At 36.4% G+C, this 20,384-nt stretch overlaps 1 protein-coding gene across 6 annotated transcripts in view; it reads left to right on the top strand.

Moving 5' to 3' along the window:
* The window catches only part of LOC113237650 (ecdysone receptor), a 278,190-nt gene that overhangs the window by 233,184 nt on the left and 24,622 nt on the right, over positions 1–20,384 (top strand). Inside the window, exon 1 of one of the 6 annotated variants that reach the window (XM_026474260.1) lies at positions 8,199–8,889. The exons of 2 other annotated variants lie outside the window; for them this stretch is intronic. In XM_026474260.1, coding sequence (XP_026330045.1) covers positions 8,574–8,889 — 316 coding nt within the window. In that variant the 5' untranslated portion in view covers positions 8,199–8,573. Of the gene's footprint in view, positions 1–8,198; positions 8,890–20,384 lie in introns of those variants that run through there. 3 more of the 6 variants (XM_026474264.1, XM_026474263.1, XM_026474259.1) reach the window with 3 other exon arrangements.

Raw genomic sequence — 20,384 nt, 5'->3', positions numbered from 1 at the left:
GTTCTTGCATTATAGTATATGTTCTAAAATAATTTGACACACGCGCGCGATTTTAAGCAGCGGTGCCAGCGCAAACTGAATCGATACAAACGCGCAATTACGTCGCTACACTTGGGATATACAGGCGATTGCATTGATGCCATCGCGCGTTTGAATCGATGCCATCGCGCGTTTGTATCGATGCTGTCGCGCATTTCACGAACGCGCGTTTGCAACGCTGCTAGAAGTCGCCGTGTGTAATACCCTCAAAGAGCTCAAGCCGGATATTGTTTAATTTATTATAGATCTTTCCTTTATCTCAAAAAGCCTTAAAATAACATCACACTAGCTGTACATCTGGCCAGCAATTTTTTAAACATAAGAAACGTGCAAAATATGAGGTAATGAGCCAATAATACACCAACGCAACATGTGGGACTTTATTCTTTAAATTTAAAGATATTTGCGGTAATTAGAGAGTTGGCACGGAAGTGAGGGTGGCTGTCAATCTGTTCCTATTATAACTGAGTCCGGCTGTTTTTTGGCAAAACCTCTGACTGGAGTCAACGCTTCCTCTGACAGGCGACACTGCTCGTGTCAAAGAAATAAATAGGTTTTTTCTCATGCTAAAAATAAAAAAAACAATGTTTATCGTATTACTGTGAACAATAATGGTTTCCAAAATTACAATTTTATACGACTATTTATTTCAGTACTAGGAGATTTTTCAGGGTGGATTTTTTATGTCCATAAAATTAATTACTTTAGGGAATTGAAGTTGCTTACCTAAATGGAATTTCTTAGTATATGGTTATTTATTATTTCAAATGCAGACTTACGTTAACCCTATAGCATTAGGCCAATAATATTTCAAACCAACTACTTAACTGTTACATGAAGTTCGCTGCACTTGTCTACCTTGACCGCTATGTTAATAACCTCTTTACAAACAAAACTCTGTGTATTTTAACTCTAATAAATACATTCACTTAATAGAAATCGCAATCGATATCTAATTTTTTTATGATTCCAAGTGACGGGATTAACAATCAATCGTGCACCTGGTGTTAAGCGACACGCCTGTCCATAGCAGTTGCAGTGCTACTCAGAGCTTTAAATCGCAAAGATATGAGGGACACTGCCATTGCGCCTGTCACCCAGAGACATAAGTTGACAAGTCTCATATGCCTGTTATTTCACCGGCACCCGCACCCTTCAAAACCGGAACGCAGTAATGTTCACATTACTGCTTGGAGGCACAGAAATAGGTACGGTGGCAACATTTCCCTGGACGAACTCTTTTACAAGGAGCTCTTCTGCTATTAAAATTAATAATATCTCTGTTTAATAACTCCTTTATTAACAAAAGGTACAAGTACAATCGGCCTAATTATGGCAAGTCATCAATCCTATGCAAGATTCATAGGATTTCGAGGACAATGCATTAAGTTAGGTGTGCCGACGAACGATCAGCATGCGTCGCACGCACAAGTCCAACGGTCGCTGCCGGTGATGACCCATTTGCAGCTCTTACCTAGACAATAATCAAAGTAATCCATAGACTGAAATATACATAGAATATGAGGTGTATGAAACGAAAAAACTTAATTTTAAACATAACTTTTAAAACTTACTTAATTATTAAATAAGAAAGCGAGGTCATCTATATTGTAATATCTTTTTCCAAATTCCATTTATTTGCTCAACACACATGCACGCCCGCACGCACGCACACAAACACACACAAACATAAAACATACAAATTAATGAAAAGTCTTAAACGTAATAGTAACTGAAAACACAATGCTGTATCTATGGTCACAAATGGTGTAACTCTCTCTCATAAGTATTATTATGAATTACTTAAACAAGAAAAACTACTTATATAAAAATTACTCAAACTCAAATAATCTTTTCACTTCTAATGCTCTTAAAGTTCGTATTTATGCTGGGTGTAGGCTGCATAAAATAGGATTTTAAGCTCTAGTGCATAAAAAAAACCATCGCATTAAATATATCTAATTGTTGTAATTTTACATTCAATTTTAATTAAAAATCGTTTATTTGTAATATTGCTGTTTAATGTCCTCGCAATCGAAGTGAAAAGCAGAGTGTATTATAACTCGTTCATAAAACCCATTTTCAAATGACGCGTTGTAAGCACTTGTTGTACAATCTACTATTATTTCACAGGTAAGCAAATTAAAATCGTCACATGGATTAAACTCTTCTAATCATTCATAAGGCATTTGTACACATTTATTATTCATAGAGACAACCCTTAAAAATTTTAATGGATCATTACCATAAATTTTTATCATCTCAGTACACAGAAGATGTTTAGTAAAGTTTTTGTTTCACAAAAGTTTTAAACCTCGTAAATGGCAAGTGTTGAATATTAACCGGAATCTTATTATAGAAGCGAATACATTGTTTATGTACATGTTTATGGACTTTCGCTGAAAATAAAAAAGTTGAAGGAAAGATTTTTCCACCGAGCATCTACACAATTTTGAGATTGCCAAACTTGGTAATGCAATATGCATCTAAGTGTTAAATTGCCTTTCTCTTAATTAAATGTTATTCGCTTCTGTGAAATAAGTTATTCAGTTAATCAATTGAATATTCTCACATCGAAAACTTCACAGGAACATTTTTTTTGTTCTTTTAGAGCGACACAAATCATACTATTCAAGGGATACCATTGGTAATATACGTATGAAAGTGGAACCGTTTTTAATTATTACAAAGATGGTTTTAGGGATTGCTAAAATTTTGCAGAATGATTTGGTTTAATGTATTAATTATTATGGTATGTAAAGATGATTTACCGTTCAAGTTCAACGTACTTGAATATCGTCCTAACTTCTCGGCTACCCGCCTCCGTTTACACAGGCCCCTAATAAACGGCTCGGCATAAACACCTAAAACAAACATCGATATTTCACTGTACTTATTCCTTTGCAAAAAATAAGTTATTCGCGAGCGAAAACTCGTAAATAAGATCGTAAAACGCTGCCGGCCCTAATTATTACATTTTACGGAATGTAATCGTGATTAATATCCGTTCTCGTGCCGCTGCTTATATTTCCTTATCCTCTCCATTCAAATAAAAGGACATTCTTCTTAAGTTAATTAATTTTAGTAGCTAAGAGTTTGCTCAATTTACTTAGGACACTTTAAAAAAATGTATATGTGATATTATTTTCCAGAAAATTCCAAAGGTATTTTCTAACAATAACAATAATATGAAGGTCTAATCAAGCGTTACGGCGCAAAAGCGTGAGGAAGAAGCTCGCAATGGGGAACAAAACAACAGTTAGTATTGCTATGTTTAAACCATTCTACAGTATTAATTGGCACAGACACGGCTCAGTGCCTCATAGTTCATGTTCCCAGGGACCTCAATGCAATGCATGCCCACAGCGACTCCCTCAATCGCACTCGCAATTTTATATCACTACTCGGACTCGATAGTTACATCACGTAAATGATACTATAGTACGTATCGCATCAAGAACAACCTAACGCTTTTCTTTCAATGATAAATCTCACCTCTCCGGTACTGGAAATATGGCTTATATTCCAACAAGCAATCTTGATCTAGAGTTTAACGCTGGCCGTTGCATGAAAGGTGCAAGTAACGACGCGTGCCCGAGAAAGCAAATCTAAAACCAAGTACTAAAGATTATCTTCGTCTAGCAACAAATAGTATTGTCTAGGCATTATGTAAGATCGTACAAAACGGTAACGTGGTGCCTTAACAGGTCACGTTGGTGCAAATGACATCAAAAGTCAAATGCAGAACTGCGCAATGTGCATACGGGGCGATGAACAGGATTTTGATTGTGTATGCAATAGATGTAAGCTAGCCTTGACTTCCTCCTGGGCTTGATAGTGGCTCGCAGCCAGAACCATTCACTGACCTACTGTGCACGTCTGGAATTCACAACAGCGCTATCAAGTGAGTTATAGACTGTTCAACCGCTTAAATCTATTCGATAAAAATAGCTTATCCTGCCTTAAAGAAAATACCTTACAGCACCATAAGTGAGATGTTAATTTAATGGCTCATTGCTTCGTATTTACATTGAACCGCAGGCGTAGGCTAGTTACCCAGGTATCCATTCGCACAAGTAATGCCGCGATGATAACCATAGTTGTCTTATTATGTCGCCATAGGACAGAACGAAAGGCCAGTGGTACGCGGGCACTCAGGTTGCGTGTTAACCCTGCCATTATCTTTTAATATCATCGACTTCATTATTCGCTACGTTTTTTTGCGCCGGCCGGCACCGACGAGTCGCGGCCAGCATCGCAGACGCGGGTTTGATAACCCGGAGACCTTGGTCTTAATTGCGCTTGCGCGGTCCATTCCGCCGAGTCCACTTTTTATGCGCCTGCACATCGCTAGTAAAAACACAACGACGGTTACCCAGCCGTTTGTAAATGGCACCATAAGTCAAGAAAGTTTAAACCGGTCTACGGCTCCTCGAAGTCGTTGCGTTGCGTCGAGTGCGCTCTACCGAGAAAAGTACACTTCACCATGCAGATTCTTTGAGATCTCACACAAGTTAAAAATTTTGCAATCACGAAGTAGCTGTTAAACAATAAATATTCATATAACAAACGTGTAATTTGATTTGTAAGCATCTAGTTATTGTGTTTAAGTTGTGCGCTAATGTTTATCTAGTAATTTTTGCTATTGTTCCAGGTAAGGAAGCACAAACGTTAAAGCAACATCATCCGCAACTGCTCAAACAGTATGGTTCTTTACATTATCTCCGAAGTATGAAATACATATGTATTTGACTTAAATATTTAAGTCAATGTATTAAACTTTTCTTAAAGTCCGTAACAAAGAAGTTATAATGGCTGGAAGCCAAGATTCGTTACATTAATCATTTGCGCTAGAATTCGCCATTTATAAATCTTCAGATTTTCGACCAACATCTCAACACTACGATTTTAATTTATTTCAAATGGCAAAGGAAGCATAAATATCTCGAAGATTATAGGTAAGCGAAACAAGTTTCTGTAGAAGATTATTACAAGAAATGAACAGAAAACGTTGAAACCTGTCTTTAAAAATAAATAAAACAAACGTTATCAAGCAATCGTCGAGAAGGACATAAAATATCCTTTGAGTAGGATCGGTTTAAAGAGATTAGTAACATGCTCTTCGGGTGATGACGTCAATCTACAGCCACAAATATAAAATGATCATTGTATGTAAAAACCTTCAAATAGACTGGAAGATCGATAAATTTCATCAGTAATTTACATTTAATGGAAACCGTTGAAGCAGAAACTTGATTTGATCCTTCATCTGCTAAAAAATACCTAGAATTGTATGGGCCGGAACATAAGGAGACAAGGCTGTGGCGAATCAAAGCAGGAAGGCAATTTATGAACTACGTGACGATTTCACGAGGTCTCATTAGTCACTTTAAGACTTGAAGTAAAGCATCATGATGAATAATATTGATCGAATCTCTGCACCATATACTTCAAAGAACCCATAATGTTTCTTGTTCCAAGTTGTTTATTTTTCTTATGTAAATATTAATTTTATATTAGCTATTTTAAAATACGGCTCCACTAACACTGATGATTTGGAAACGTATGTACAAACGCAAAGAAAAATTTTCGCCTTAATAAATGTGTAAACAAATGAACGGTTTACATATGAAGTATGAGGAAATATCAGAAAAACTAACGCCTAATTTTAAAGTGAAACTTTTATTTTATTTTCACTCAAAGGATTCTCAGAATTAACTTACGTATTTGATCCATCGATTACACCAAGATCATTACTAGATATTTTATAACTCTACCATTACTTACCAAGTGGTTTGTAATTTCGTCATGTCGAGAAAGGATTTTATTGAATTTTATTAAACTATACCTTACATTCCTTGCGTCGTGTACTTGAGCACTCAAACTCTACTACGATGTGACTAATAAATATATTTATAATATCAGTAACTCCTAAAACCCAGGAAACTACAATGGGAAAGGCGCGAAACGCCCAATGTTCATCAAAATGTATTAAATATCATTATAAACTTCAAGCCAGAGCAAGTATGAAAAACGTATTTTTGTAGCTATCCTATGGTCATATAGAATAGAGTTGTTATCTACTGCACTGGACGTTTATGTGGTCATGGGAATAATATTGGCAAAGTCTGAATCACTTCACATATTATGTACATTTTGATGTACACAGGGCCGTAGAAGGTTAAGATTGGTTTCTGTTCAAAAGTACGTATTTTTATTAAAAGCTTGGTTCAAAAACCAGTTAAACAACACAAAAACGTTTCTGAGTGGCCCAAAATCGTTCAATAAAATAAGCCAAGCTGCGAAATAGAAAAGATGGCTACTTAAACGCAACTAAATGATTGCCAAAGTAACTACTAAAATTAATAGGTGATTTAATTTTTAGGTTAGGACGCTGGCAACTGTGCTGCATTATAAATAGTCCAAATAGTATTTCTCTATGCCCATAGGTAGGAACCGCAACTGTTAAATTGAATTTGTGTTACAAAGGTAATGAAACTTTTTACGTTCAGTTTTTCTGATTAAGTCTCGATTCGCTCACAATTCCACTCACAGTAAATTGTTATACATTATAACGTTACAAGTATTTCCAACACTCCATAGAAAGAGGTAACGCAACCATACCAGTGACAGTGTCCGGCCCATTCTTGGTAGAAAGAGATAAAGACCATTAGCGCCAAGAACTTACAGCGGGTCAAAAAATAAAGTTGAGCAAAAACCGCGATGCTCGCAATGTTTTGAACTTTCTTTCTCTACATCTCATAGCAAATTTTCACTTTTTTTATGAGACCAAGTGAAGGGATGAACAAATCATGCGCCTGGTGGTAAGAGCTTTAAATTGCAATGATCTGAGGGGCACTGCCATTGCTCTCACCTTGAATTTATAACCTTTAAGTATTTCCAAATCTTATATACTTCTATCTAATCTTATCTAATCTTTGTTGCAAAAATGACTACTGAAAACATAACAAGAATAAGTATAGCGCTTGAATAGTAACTTTTCAAAAATACCATAAACGTGCAGAAAAAAACTGATGTTGACTGCCATGACTGGTGTATTTCCAAAACACATAGGTCAACGTTCTGAGTGAGCACGTGACGCTCTGACGTGAACCACTGCTTGCCAACTACCATGGCGCTGCGCTGCTTGATACGACGCCTAATCTCACCTATGCGTCATATTCGCTACTTTGACGTACATTGCTTTTTCAGCAAACTTACTTTACATGAAAGTGTTTACACGTGCCGTGCTCTGTAACTTTAGGGTTAATTACGTGTAGATAGGTCGTTTCAGCTACTTTGTCAATATAGTACATATATTTCAGCGAATTAACGTCTTCACTATTCGCTGAAGTACGAGATAACCGAACGCAACAATTTATATTTTAGATATATTTGGAGAACATGGTCGGCAATCATGTCCATAATTATGTTGTGTACAACCTATCTAACTCTGTTTTGTTTCTAGTCTGAGTTAGTTACCCGTACTAGGTAGAAGTTATTAAAAAATAGTGTCAAAGTGCAGTTTTTTTTAAATTTTATCTGTTATCAATCATATCAGAGTGTTGAAAATTGACGCAATGACGCAATTGAGTTGAAATGATTTGCAATATCACTTTACTTTTATGTCCTTCTTATATATAAGGGTGGAAGTAGACATTATATCAGATGTCCGAACAACATACCCACGATGACTTTGAAAAAAAAAACATACTTGCAACTCGTTCTCTATTGTTTAGACCGTAAAGAACTTAAATTATAAAGTTGAAACACAATATAGGTTCCGATTATGTAGCTTTTTTAGTCATCGGATCAGACGCCTAAACTGGCTATAAAGTAAGTAATTTATTTATGCGCTGAAGAAACGGGAGAAAATGACCTATGTTCGAAATTATTTCATAAATTACTGGCTGAAGTTCAAAAATTGCGTAACAAATAAGCAAGAAGTTGAGTTGTTTTGATAGAGCGAGTTGCGTCTCGTAAATTGAGGGTGTTTTATCGGCGTCGCGCCACATTCTGTCGCCTGTGACTTGACTTTCTGTGCCACGGCACGGCTCTACGGCTGCGCGCTGGGACACGCGGGCTGAGGGCGGAGCGCGGGGTGCCGTGACGTCACCGCGACCGTGGCAGTGAGTAGTGAGAGCGGCCGCGACGCTTGCTCGCTCGCTTGCTCTACGTACTTACTTCGTTGATGACCGTCGCGCGCGCGCAACGTGTGCTCGCTTCGCACGAAGGTCCGCGACCTCTGCGTCTCCACATCATCCAATCGGACAAACTCGTGTGTTCCTCTCACCTGTTGCTTGGATTGTGTATTTACTGAAAAGTTGAAGTTGCATTTGCAAAAGTCTTTTTACTGAAGTGCATCTACAATCAAGACAGTGGATTACGATTCGCTTCGGTTTCAAAGTCGCATAGACGAATGGTGTGCGTCTATCGAGTCGCGCTTAGATTGTTTAGTGTGGGGAAAAAGTGAAGTGAAAGCGGGTGTCGGAGGATGTCCCTCGTCGGTCGGGGAGTGTGACGCGCGTGTCGACATGAGACGCCGGTGGTCAAATAACGGAGGGTTCCAGACTCTGCGGATGCTGGAGGAGAGCTCGTCGGAAGTTACGTCGTCTTCCGCGCTAGGTCTGCCGCCGGCTATGGTCATGTCTCCGGAATCACTAGCCTCGCCCGAATATGGGCTGGAGCTGTGGGGCTATGATGACGGCATTAACTACAACACGGCGCAATCGCTGCTGGGCAACACTTGCACGTTGCAGCAACAGCCGACGCCCACGCAAACTCTACCTTCGATGCCCCTGCCCATGCCGCCTACAACGCCCAAGTCTGAAAACGAATCCATATCATCAGGTCAGATTAATTGTCGTATAATATAAAATTTAAAAAAAAAGGAAATCCTTTTAGGTTGAAATGAAATGATTTCGATTTGGAAAAATTTAATTACCTATTTATTTCAGTCAATATCATAAATCATATCACACAATTATCTACATGAAACGACCGGTCATTGCAACATCACGGCTTGTCTTAAGCATTCCCAAAATTATCTCATAGATGTTCTCCGGTGTTTGATCTAAACCAATGGGAGATGCAAATGGTTTGCGTCATTTTTGGCGGACGAGCATCGCGGAGGCCGATCCGCGGTCGGTGACGGGCCTGTCATCGACCTTTGGCCCGGATACCTTGACCGGCCCGCACGGGGCGATGTCTCCTTGCTCCGCTCATAACACAATAGTTTTGTTTACCTACATTCGCACAGATTTGAAGGGCGCTTGACAAATAAAAAACGTCTAACTCATTATAATGACCAGTTTGCAGTTGTATAACATGACTTTTTGAAATTCAACACTGTCTTAAGCTAGACATTTTGTTTTCTCCTTGTTTCCTTCTTTTAAATTAAATGGGAAAAATATCCGAAAAGGAAGGATTATTTAAATTTATGTGTAAACATAACAAAATAAAAGTCGATTCTTTGATGGATTGTAAAGTTATTACACCATCATTTTATGCCATAGGTATACTGTGGCCGTATGAGTAATCCCAGGATGACAGATTGTCTGTGGGCGAGATGAGCGACGTAAAAATGAAACCCATTCTTAACTATACAACATTATACAATTATTGGTATGTTTTAACATTTAATTAGGGTCATTTACATGACGAAAAGGTAAAATAGCATTATGAAATATCCTAATTTGTAAATTCTTTGTAATGATACCACACGCAGTATGGTTAGTTCTTCAACTATTCTCTGTAAACAACAGATTGATTAGCAACCTGTAACGTAGGCGGATCATCATGGAATGACTCTGAATGAGTAATCCTTATCGCATAGGTACACAACGCAACACGTCCAAGGCTGTGGAAAATTTACAATGTCGCACATTTACGCCTGCCTCAAGGCGTTACAGTTTTGCCAACTAGGCGCTAGGTAAACAGCACTTGCAGTGTAGCAAGAACGCCATGTGATTTGGTCCATTACCAAAGAAATGACACTGTCCGGAAAAAGTTTTGGCAAGATATAATAAACTATTGGAAAATACGTATAATGCAACTGTATTACTAATCGTGTTAATGGAAACTATATACAGAACATTCAATACAAATAGATATTTATATATTCGTATTTGGGTTCTGTTCAGTTTTTCTATGGCCTTCAGCATTATGTTTGACTTGTACATATAGAAAATAAACAAAAAAGTCTGAATTCTCGAAGCATCTCCAAATAACTAAAAATTATATGATTTATTTTCACTACACAACTAATGATATCATTAAAAGTTGTAGAGAAATGGCAGTTAATAAATTAATATATTAGCATAAAAAAATCAACAAAATGTTTTATACTTAATTTTTTTGCGGATAAAGTAGCTTTACACTTGTGATTGTTTAATTATTATCAACGACGTAATATTGTGAAACATACAACGCTCTTATAAATTTTGTTATTAAACGGTGTGTGTTCTTCCTAATATGTAATTTTTTTTATACTTTTAATTTTATCTTTACCCAAGGGTTTTCTAGAAACAATGAATTAAATCAAATCAAAAATCATTTATTCTCAGACAACTACAGTCCATATTTTACAGTTATAATATTAGTTTAGATAATTAGAATAATTAAACAAATTAAATTAAATATCAAATAAATCATCGACATGGTTTTAAATGCAGTTTCATGCAATGTAGCATGATCGGGCAATCCACTCTACCAGTCACAACGCGCAGAATCTCATTCGTGCCGCAACGGATACGACTTATTAATGAGGCAGCTCTTTCTAAGGATAGCATGGAAACCATCCGTGTGGGCATCCGCGAACATGCTTGATGCGCTGCAGTACCGTGGCAAACCCAATAAAACCCTGAACGCGTTGTTGTACTGAACGCGCAGGGCGTTGATTGTCTTCTGCGTAAAGTTGACCCACAGATTACACGTATAGAATCATTGGCAGAATGCCTTGAAAAGTGTCACCTTCACGGATACTGTGCAACGTGCGAATCTGCGCGCCAACATATTGCTTCTAACAGCCAACGCCCGTCGCTCTCTCTCTATGTCCTCCTTATCCGTGAGATCCTTTGAATTAAAGAAGAAACTTCGTTGATTCAAACGGCCACGGTCCGAATGGCGTGCTCCGGAAACGACCAAAGCCCCGAATCAGACTGCTAATAACTTCCACACGTAGGCTTGTTTGCCACTCCGTAGCCTTTGCTACGAGATAACAGTATGCAACATATTTGTGACCTTCTTGATGAAATTACGTGACGTCATAATGATACCGCTTTCAGTAATCTATGTCTACAATTCTTTTACCAGAAATATACTTTCTCTAATGTAAATTTAAGGTACGTTTTAAATTTACGTTCCATTAAAACAATGGTAAAATCAAACCAAGCCGCCGCCGCACTAATTGATGGATCGTCGTCGAGCTTATTGCATCATTATTTGTCAAAAAATGTTTTTTTTTTAAAGTATACTCTGATATTAATGTTTTACTGTAATATTTCGATACACTTAACGCGTTATATTCGTTGCCAGAATAGCTCAACTTAATCTATCAACAAACATCGAGGGAGGGCGACTGGTAGGCGAGACAGGGGGCAAGAGGAAAGGGGCCACCCTCACTGACAAAGATCTAAAAGTAGATTCATTCTGACAATTGTGTACATAATCTAGTTAGACAAAAATAATGAGTTTCATTTCTATACAACGTTAATGGGTAAATTGCTTTTAGTACTTATATATTTGTATTAGCATTGAATATGTTTTTGCAATTGCCTCTGTAACCTATAGTTCATATAAAAAAGCAGTTCAGCTGTAGGTGACTATGTTGTATTGTTTGGATCATTTATTTTTGATGCAAGTATTAATAATGGTTTGGTTTTGGCTTGAAACAGAGATAGTAATAAGTTTAATTGCAACCAAATTTAAAAATGAGCTGTATATTCGAGGACGCTGCAAATTGTATCCTTTCATTTAGCGACAGTTTCAATTTGCCAGTAATACAGATAAACAATTTGAGAGCTGCTGCAGGCAGGCCGGTCCAACCGGTTTAGAACTGACAGCGAAACGCCTGATAGGACACGCACGGTTGATGTAGGATCAACTCGCTGTATGTAAACTTGTTTCATTTGATATCCTTCCAATGTAATGCAGCCAGTGCTCATACATAAGACAAAGATCAGACAGCTTATAAAACTGGAAATGTTAATTACTTTTATCGACTGACGTTTCTCCAATTCATGACATTAAGATGCGATATAACTGACTGATTTATCAACCATCCCCTCTCATTTCATTATGTATAAAATCCCAAACTACTAGGCGTTACATACTAATTCCAAAAACCAAATTTAAAACATAGTATTTACATTTTTGACTTGTGAAGGTTTCTCAAATTTGATTTTCTTCAAAGTACTGACACTTAATTTGCTACCTCGCTTATTACCTTTTTTAGTTTTGGTTCAGCTGACATTGCAGATAATTTTTCTTACTTTCATACACTGTTTGCGATGGACTGCAGATTTCCACTTTCTATTACGCGCGGCCATGCAATAAATTCTTGATTCATACAACATACTATCTTACTAATTGACTTATTGTTTCATTTTAACTCTGATTAACTTTCTTAACATTAATTGTTGTTGATTGACATCTTTAACGCGGGAGAAACGAACCTGCACGCGTTCTGATAGTTAAAAAGTTAATTGCAACTTTAATTTACGAAACACAGAGGCATAGAGGTAAACATGTAAATATACATTAATTGTGTATAAAGATATGAAGACGTACTATTGGTTTCGGTATTTCAAGGTCTCTTGCTCAATCTCTTCCTGTAGTTCTCAGTGCCGTGACATTTGGTTTGAGACGTTAAATTTAGCTATTACGATGGCTTTTAGGTTAGTATTAAGTATAATTTTATGTAGGCACGACGCTAAAATGCCCGCATGTGTTCTATGCTAGTTATTCGTGATAGTTTAACTTGTCATGGCTTAAGGTTACATTAACTGCGGCCTAAATGACGTTATGCGGGTGCTTTATTAAGGGCTGTTAAATTTTATTTTGTATACAAAAAATATTAAATATAGTTTGCGTTTCGATAAAACTGTTCCCCGCACGATTTCCTTGCTAACTATGAGCTCAATCAATCAAAATAAAGTTAATAAATAGGAAAATATATTTTTCAACCATTACAGGGGTGAACGACACGATTGTTCTGTACGTATACCTAACACATTTCATTGTTGAAAAAGTGTTTTGTCATTCGCTGAACAGTTAATTAGTTACAAACGCTGAATTAGATATACCTAGCTGTACCGGTATGTTGTTTGGCCAGCGTGCGCTATCCATATCCATTTGTGTGGTGTAACTTATTAAGTATGTGTTAGGTACGATATCGAGTTACAATTTTTTAATCACATAAATTCCAACACGTGCTATTTTTTATTTAAGTTAGGAATATATTTTCGAATTGATTATGTTCTGTTTACATACAATACACGTTTCCCCCAAAAGGCGTCCTAAAAGTCGTATTTTTCATTTTCTTTTGACCATAGCTTCTTTGAAGTTTATTTCAATAGAGGGTGTTTATTGTGGGTTTTATTGAAACACGCTTTGTAATTTAAATAAAAGCTTTCAAGCTTTGTTGCTCAAGGTAGGTAATACTACAATGAGTCCAAAGGTAAATCTAAGAACAGTGGTTTTTATTGAGTTTTTGTATGATGTTGTAAAAAGGTGTACGTAGCATCTAGCTAGTAGTAATTTTCTCATAATATTGGGTATTACAGGAAAACCTTTTTCTATAGCGAAAATTGTAAGGCAGAAATGTAATTACGAGATCCAAAGTAACACCGACCTGTATGTAGGTAATTTTCAGATTAGTTTTCTCTACCTAATTTTAATGGCAATTTTCATTATTTAAGTATTCGAGTTAATTACCGTGAAATGTTAAATAATATTTCGGGTTACTACACTCGAATATTAAATAATACATCATGATAATAATATGTTTTACAATTTTTAAATATCTTCACCGAGTGTCGCCTTGATGTGAACTCTATTTTTACGTAAAATTACGCGTTTTCGTCTTAGTGCCTTTGACCGCAGTTAGTACGTGCTTAGTCAGAGCGTAACTTTGAATCGACGTGGGAAAAATAATGCTGTTTACTTAGAAGTGGTCACAAGTCGGTGTCAACTTAAATAAAATCCACCGCGCTGAGCAAACTTAACGCGTAGATACAAAAAAAAAACGGGGTTTTCCACCTTTCGTTTGGCGGTTTAGGGTAATCGGATTGGCACTGTAGCACCTATCTACTGACAGGAGTTAAGTATATTATGGATCTGTTTAGATAAAATCTACATATAAAACTGCTCATTTCCTTAAGTTCTTAAGTTTCCTGTTCTTATCGAAATGATTTTCAAAGAAATACCGAGTTGCGCCAAAATGATCCGTATAACTGGGGTTCAAAGGTGCCACAACCACCAGGGTCCTAGAAGATTACTTAACAAGGCCGTTTGGGGCTTGTTTGAGTACCAAATAACACTCGAGTACCTCTCGGGCCCCACCTGAGGTGAACGTATTAGTACGCGGGGGCGCCAAGGTCGCGCAAGTTTTTTGACACCGCGTTTCGTATTATAATGGCAAAAACCAATCAGCGTTGAGCCGTGATAAACCGAAGGTATGTATACCAAATCGGAAAATCTCCGGATGTCATCCATTGTTGGTACATTGAAAAAGTTACAAGATTCACACCTTTAGTCATTGAAATTGTAGGTCATAAATTTAATATAAACTATTCATCATCAACCCATTTATACGTACCACTGCTGGGACGGGTTCGCGACACTGGCCCAATGCTAGTTGGGGATTTCACACATTTTCCGAGGGTTGTGAAACTTCTGCGACGTGCAGTTTTCGTCACGATGTTTTCCTTCACCGAAAAGCTCATGGTAAATTTCAAATTAAATTTCACACATATAAATGTCGAAAAAATTGACTATGCCAAAATTGTTTTCACAAAAAAATACTTAATCGTTCCTAAGTTCTTTGTATCTTCTATGGTTTCAGATTTCCCCATACTGTCCCATTTGAAAAAAAAAAAAACACTCTGTATAATTTTTAACACAAACATGGACTACACTTCCTATGAGAAGTAGTTATCTGAAATTATTGCCACGAAACTTTTAGAAATCAAATTTGAATGTTTTCCACCTACCAGACACACCAATTACCTTTGAGTTGGGTCGCCTAGCCGGAAATTAGCCCGTTATTTGTTTACAATATTGTAGTTTGAATGGGGTGACAGACCTCGTGAAGGACAATCCTAATTTGCAAGTGTAAATCAGAGCGCTTAATTTTATTTTAATACTTTAACTGATTACTACAACAAAACAGAATGACGAGAGTCCAGAATTTTTTAAAAGTAAACCTATGTATCGAGTTATTAGGTTTTCACGATTATTACACATAGGAAATGAAACTATTTTTCGGATTTAAATCGCGTATATTTCACGGTCAACCATGGAACCTGTAAAGAGCCCGAAACGTCGGTTTGTTTGAAAAAACAAATATACGCGATTTAAATCCGGAAAAATAGTTTCATTTCCTATGAGTAAGCGTATGTTTAAAACATTTTTGTATAAATCTGTAATCTGTGCTGACAGAAAAATGATTAAGTTATTTGATTTTAAATTCAGGACTTAATGGAGTATAAAAACACATTTTATTTACTTCGACTTTTCGATCGTATTGTAACGTCTATGGTCTCAAAGGCACTGGTCCCTTCGAGACCATAGACGGCTCCCTTCAAGACCATGGACGTTGCAATACGTCTGAAATGTCGAGGAAAATAAATATGTTTTTTTAGACGATTAAGTCCCGAATTTTAAATTAATTGAGGCTATTGTCGCAAAAGTGCTGTAACCCACATTTTTTTTCTACAATATTACTTTAAATGATACTAATATATCATTATTATATGTTTGGATGCTATTTTCATGTGTCATACATAATTACTAAGTATAAAATTAATTTGACTAATTTTAAATCTTCTTCATATTATGCATTTCGTGGGTTTACATCACTTTTTATTTCCATTATGTAACGTATAAACTATATAAGAGCTTAAAAATAAGTCGCGCGGCTTCCGGAGAATTCTCACATAGTCTCAGGAATTCCCGCAGCTACAGTATCGTGTTTACTTTGTACGTTGCACAATTCAAATGACGCTTATTATACAAATAATTATGCATAATAAGCGTATAATTAAATAAAAGCTATGCATAATTTCATTACAAAAATGCACTTCCATACCGTTCCGCAATTTGAATTGAGCCTGAGATATGCAATCTTAAAGAAAGTCCGCAAGAGTACAATTTGGAGTTGAGGAGATTGGACGTGATGGAGACATAAATATTGTTTTGGGAAACCCCTTACAGAAAATAGCCAAAAAGATTTATTAAATACTTACGTAACCTATTGTATCAAAACTAAAAATGCCCCTAACGACCACGCAATTTGAGATTCCCTATAAGGCCCCATAAACGCACTGTAGTACAGTGTTAAAGGCCTTGTTAAAAATTAGGGAAAAAAAGTAGCAGTAGAGCTAGCTCCTTGTGAACGAATTCGACCAAGCTCTGTGGCACTGCAATGTTATGGATAGGTGTGTCGCTTAGCAGCTTTAAGTAGCAGTAGAGCTCCTCGTGAAAGGGTTCCTCCAGGGAAGTAAGCACTGCCACTTTAACTATTTCTGCCGCCAAGAAGTAGTGGTCACATTTCTGCGTTCCTGTTTTGAAGGGTAAGGGTGCTGGTGAAATTACAGGCACGTGGGACATATCAACTTATGTCGCAGAGTGACGCGTGCAGTGGCAGTGACCCTCGGATATTTGTTTGTTTGAACTGAGCAGCACTGCAACTATTATGGATAGGCGTGTCACTCACCACCTGGCGCACAAAGATCTGACGGGCACTGCGAATGCGCCCGTCACCCTGAGAAACTTGATAATGTCCATGTGGTTGAAATTTCACCAGGACTCTTACCCTTCAAAATCGGAACGCAGTAATTCTCACACTGCTTCACGGCAGAAGTAGATAAGGTGGGAGTACTTCCCGGGCGAATTTTTTCACAAGGAAGCTCAGCTCTACTGCTCTAAAAATCTACCTTGTTAATAAATAAGAACTATCTCTGGTTTGTTTGAAAAAACAAATATACGCGATTTAAATCCGGAAAAATAGTTTCATTTCCTAAGAACTATCTCATTGACAGAACTAGTTTCACATGATTTACACCTCAACATGTGGAGTCCTAATCTGTAAATAAGTCTATTTCAGGCACGTAACCTCAAAAGGGTTGAATTGTGGTCTCTAGCTACAGAAATCATATTTGATTCATTGAAATTTCCAGTCGTTGACCGGTTTCAACATGACCACATTTCTTGAATAAAACAACTTATAGGCTGTCTGTTTTTGAAGATGGAGTAAAATGACAGAATTGCGCAAGTGTTAATAAATGACGACAGAATATTGGTCACTTTTATAATATAATGGAATACATGGCCGAACTTGTTTCATTTCAATCATCCTCGATCTTATTATTCATCCAATTACTGAGCACAAGTTCATTTGAATTGTCAATTTTTGCAAGTTCATATATACATACATACACTGTATTTAGAATTATGTTATGAAAAGTACAAAGAGGAGACATATGAAGGTTTTAATTTAAATTCAGTATAGATAATCAAATCCGGCTATTCTTGTTAAAATGTATATGAATAAAAATTTATCTCGATACTAGTAGGCCAACTGTCAAAATAAGAACAAAGAAGGCAATAACGCAATTAGTAATCATTAGAACGTTGTCACATTCACAATTCAGATATATTTGGCAAAATTTTACCTACTTTTACGATCTATCGATTAGGCTGTCGACAATAACTACAAGACTATTTTAAATTTTACGAAAACTGGCACTCCTGCCAATGTTATTTTACTCCATCTTTAAAAAAGACAGACTATACTTACATAATGTTACTAAGACCCAGAATTATAGAAAGTAATCTTATAGCGATAAAATAATATAGCTGCCAATCGCAGATCATTAAAGATGGTCATTTACGTAACCTAGACTCCACTATAAGAAGTAATTTACATTCAAATCGGATTACTACACTACTAAATACCAGTTTTGTTAAATATAACCTAAGCTATGGTGTTAGAATAATATTACGAACAGCTGCTCCCGAGGGGCCCGGTTTTTCATTAATATAAAGTTTAGATTTGGCAACCCTTTGTTAATCTAATGGTAAGCCTGACCCCCTCACTTCTAAATCCAGGTCTGTGTAAGAGGCAATTGTGTACGCGACCCTTTTTGAATTAGAAACGGAACCAATTCGTTAAATGTTGTAAGTCCGGTCTTCAGGACCATACCATTTCTTGCAAACATCAATTTTGGTTTTGCTTTTTATTTCGATTTTTTGACATGAATTAGAAGACATATAACATTTCAGTAGCGGTAGAGTCCTTGTGAAAGATTTCGTCCAGGGAAGCACTGCCGTCTTACCTATTTCTGCCGCCAAGCAGGAATGTGAACATTACTGTGTTCCGTTTTTGCAGAGTAAAGATAATGGTGAAATTACAGGCACATGGGACTTGTCAACTTACGTCTCAGGGTGACGGGCGCAGCAGCTGTGCCCCTCAAATCTGCGATTTAAAGTTCTCGGTGGCACTGAAACTGTTATGGGCAGGTGTCGCTTACCATCAGGCGTACGACTTCGTCCCGTCACTTGGTATCATAAAAATAAAAAAATAAAGAAAACCTAATTATAAAAAATTTATATTACTTCAATAATAATTTCTCAATTATCAAAAATGCCTCCCTCTCGTATGCTGTGCCCGATAGGGTCCATAAATAGGCATTTGTAACATCTTGATAACATTATGAAAAAGCATTAAAGTATTGAGTATTAAGACGTGTTTTTCATTTTCAGTAGTCTCGACAATTAGTTCTCAACTATTTATTAAGAAATATAAATGTGCGTAATACGTCTCAATTATAGACGAATACTTAATCAGTTTCTAATAAAAACTAGGGTCTTAACCTTTACGAGTTCGTTGACAGTTGACTCCGGTTAAAACCGTGCCACATATTGTAAATTTTTCACAACAATTTGACAGTATAATTTGTTAACGGCCGCTTACAATGAAATCCAGTTAAGTGCGGATGATGAACGTCAAATATTGTCAGTAATTACTGAACCTTATGGATAAAACTTAATCCGTATGCAAACATCATGGCCTACGTCAACAAAGTGGGTGCACCTCACTTATACGAAAATTAAATAATTTTTTTTATAGTTTTTATTTTAGTTTGTTACATATAATTTTTATTTGGACCAATTTCACTTCCTATAATTTAACTTCATATAATTGTTGTTTGATATAACATTCACATTTTATAACAAAAAAAAAGATAAAGCTCATGTTATATAACAATCATTTCATATGTTGTCAATTTAGATAATATTTAAGTGGTTCAATATTACTTTTTATAAATAATAAGTTTAAATCCAACTCGCTATTGTACTTGTCTGTTCAATACTAGGAGTGTAATTTAAAAGCCGGAGGCGGAGGTGCGGAGGGAGAGTTGTTTTCCTTAATATAGTTTACAATGCTGAATCTTCATTTCAACAAAATTATTATTGTTGGACACTGGATTCCTTGGTTTGTTTAAAAAAACAAAAGTATTTTACATAGGTCAAATCTTGGTTGCGGCTCCCATTTAGTAGATTAGGTTAGAATATGAAAAAGCAGCACGAGCCGAGCGAACCGAGCGAGGGTGCTGCAGTACCGGCCTGCGAGTTCCAGAAACGAATTTGTTGCGTTTCCGAACATGTTTTCAGGCCAAATTATAATTAATATAATATTAAGGACATCATTTTTCGGAAATAATCCTATTTCTAGATGAAACGAAATTTAAATAAAATGACGTTATGAGTTTTTTAAATTATGATTGTTACTAAAAATGAGTGTTAGTGTAAGTGATCGTTATAAAAAATGAAATTATGCAATGTAAGTTTATATTAGACGTTATATGAAGTGAATTATTGTATTGAATGAGTTTATAGAAAGTAAAATCATGCTATTTGAGCGTTATATGGATAATATTTATATTATACATTACTCACCCCAGCAAAGTCATATTTTCGGAACCTTTGATAATATTGTACATAATTTGCTATTTGTCGATTTTACTGTAAATCATGTAACAAAGTAATCCGGTCCATTTATATCTTGCCGTTGTTGTACAACATGGACTTTGTTATAGCAAATTTTTTAGCCATGTGGCCAC

The sequence above is a fragment of the Hyposmocoma kahamanoa genome, unplaced genomic scaffold (assembly GCF_003589595.1).
Source record: "Hyposmocoma kahamanoa isolate Upper Pololo Valley unplaced genomic scaffold, ASM358959v1 93, whole genome shotgun sequence".
NCBI lineage: Eukaryota > Metazoa > Arthropoda > Insecta > Lepidoptera > Cosmopterigidae > Hyposmocoma > Hyposmocoma kahamanoa.
Note: the sequence above shows the minus strand (reverse complement) of the source record. Positions and strands in the feature narration are given on the sequence as shown.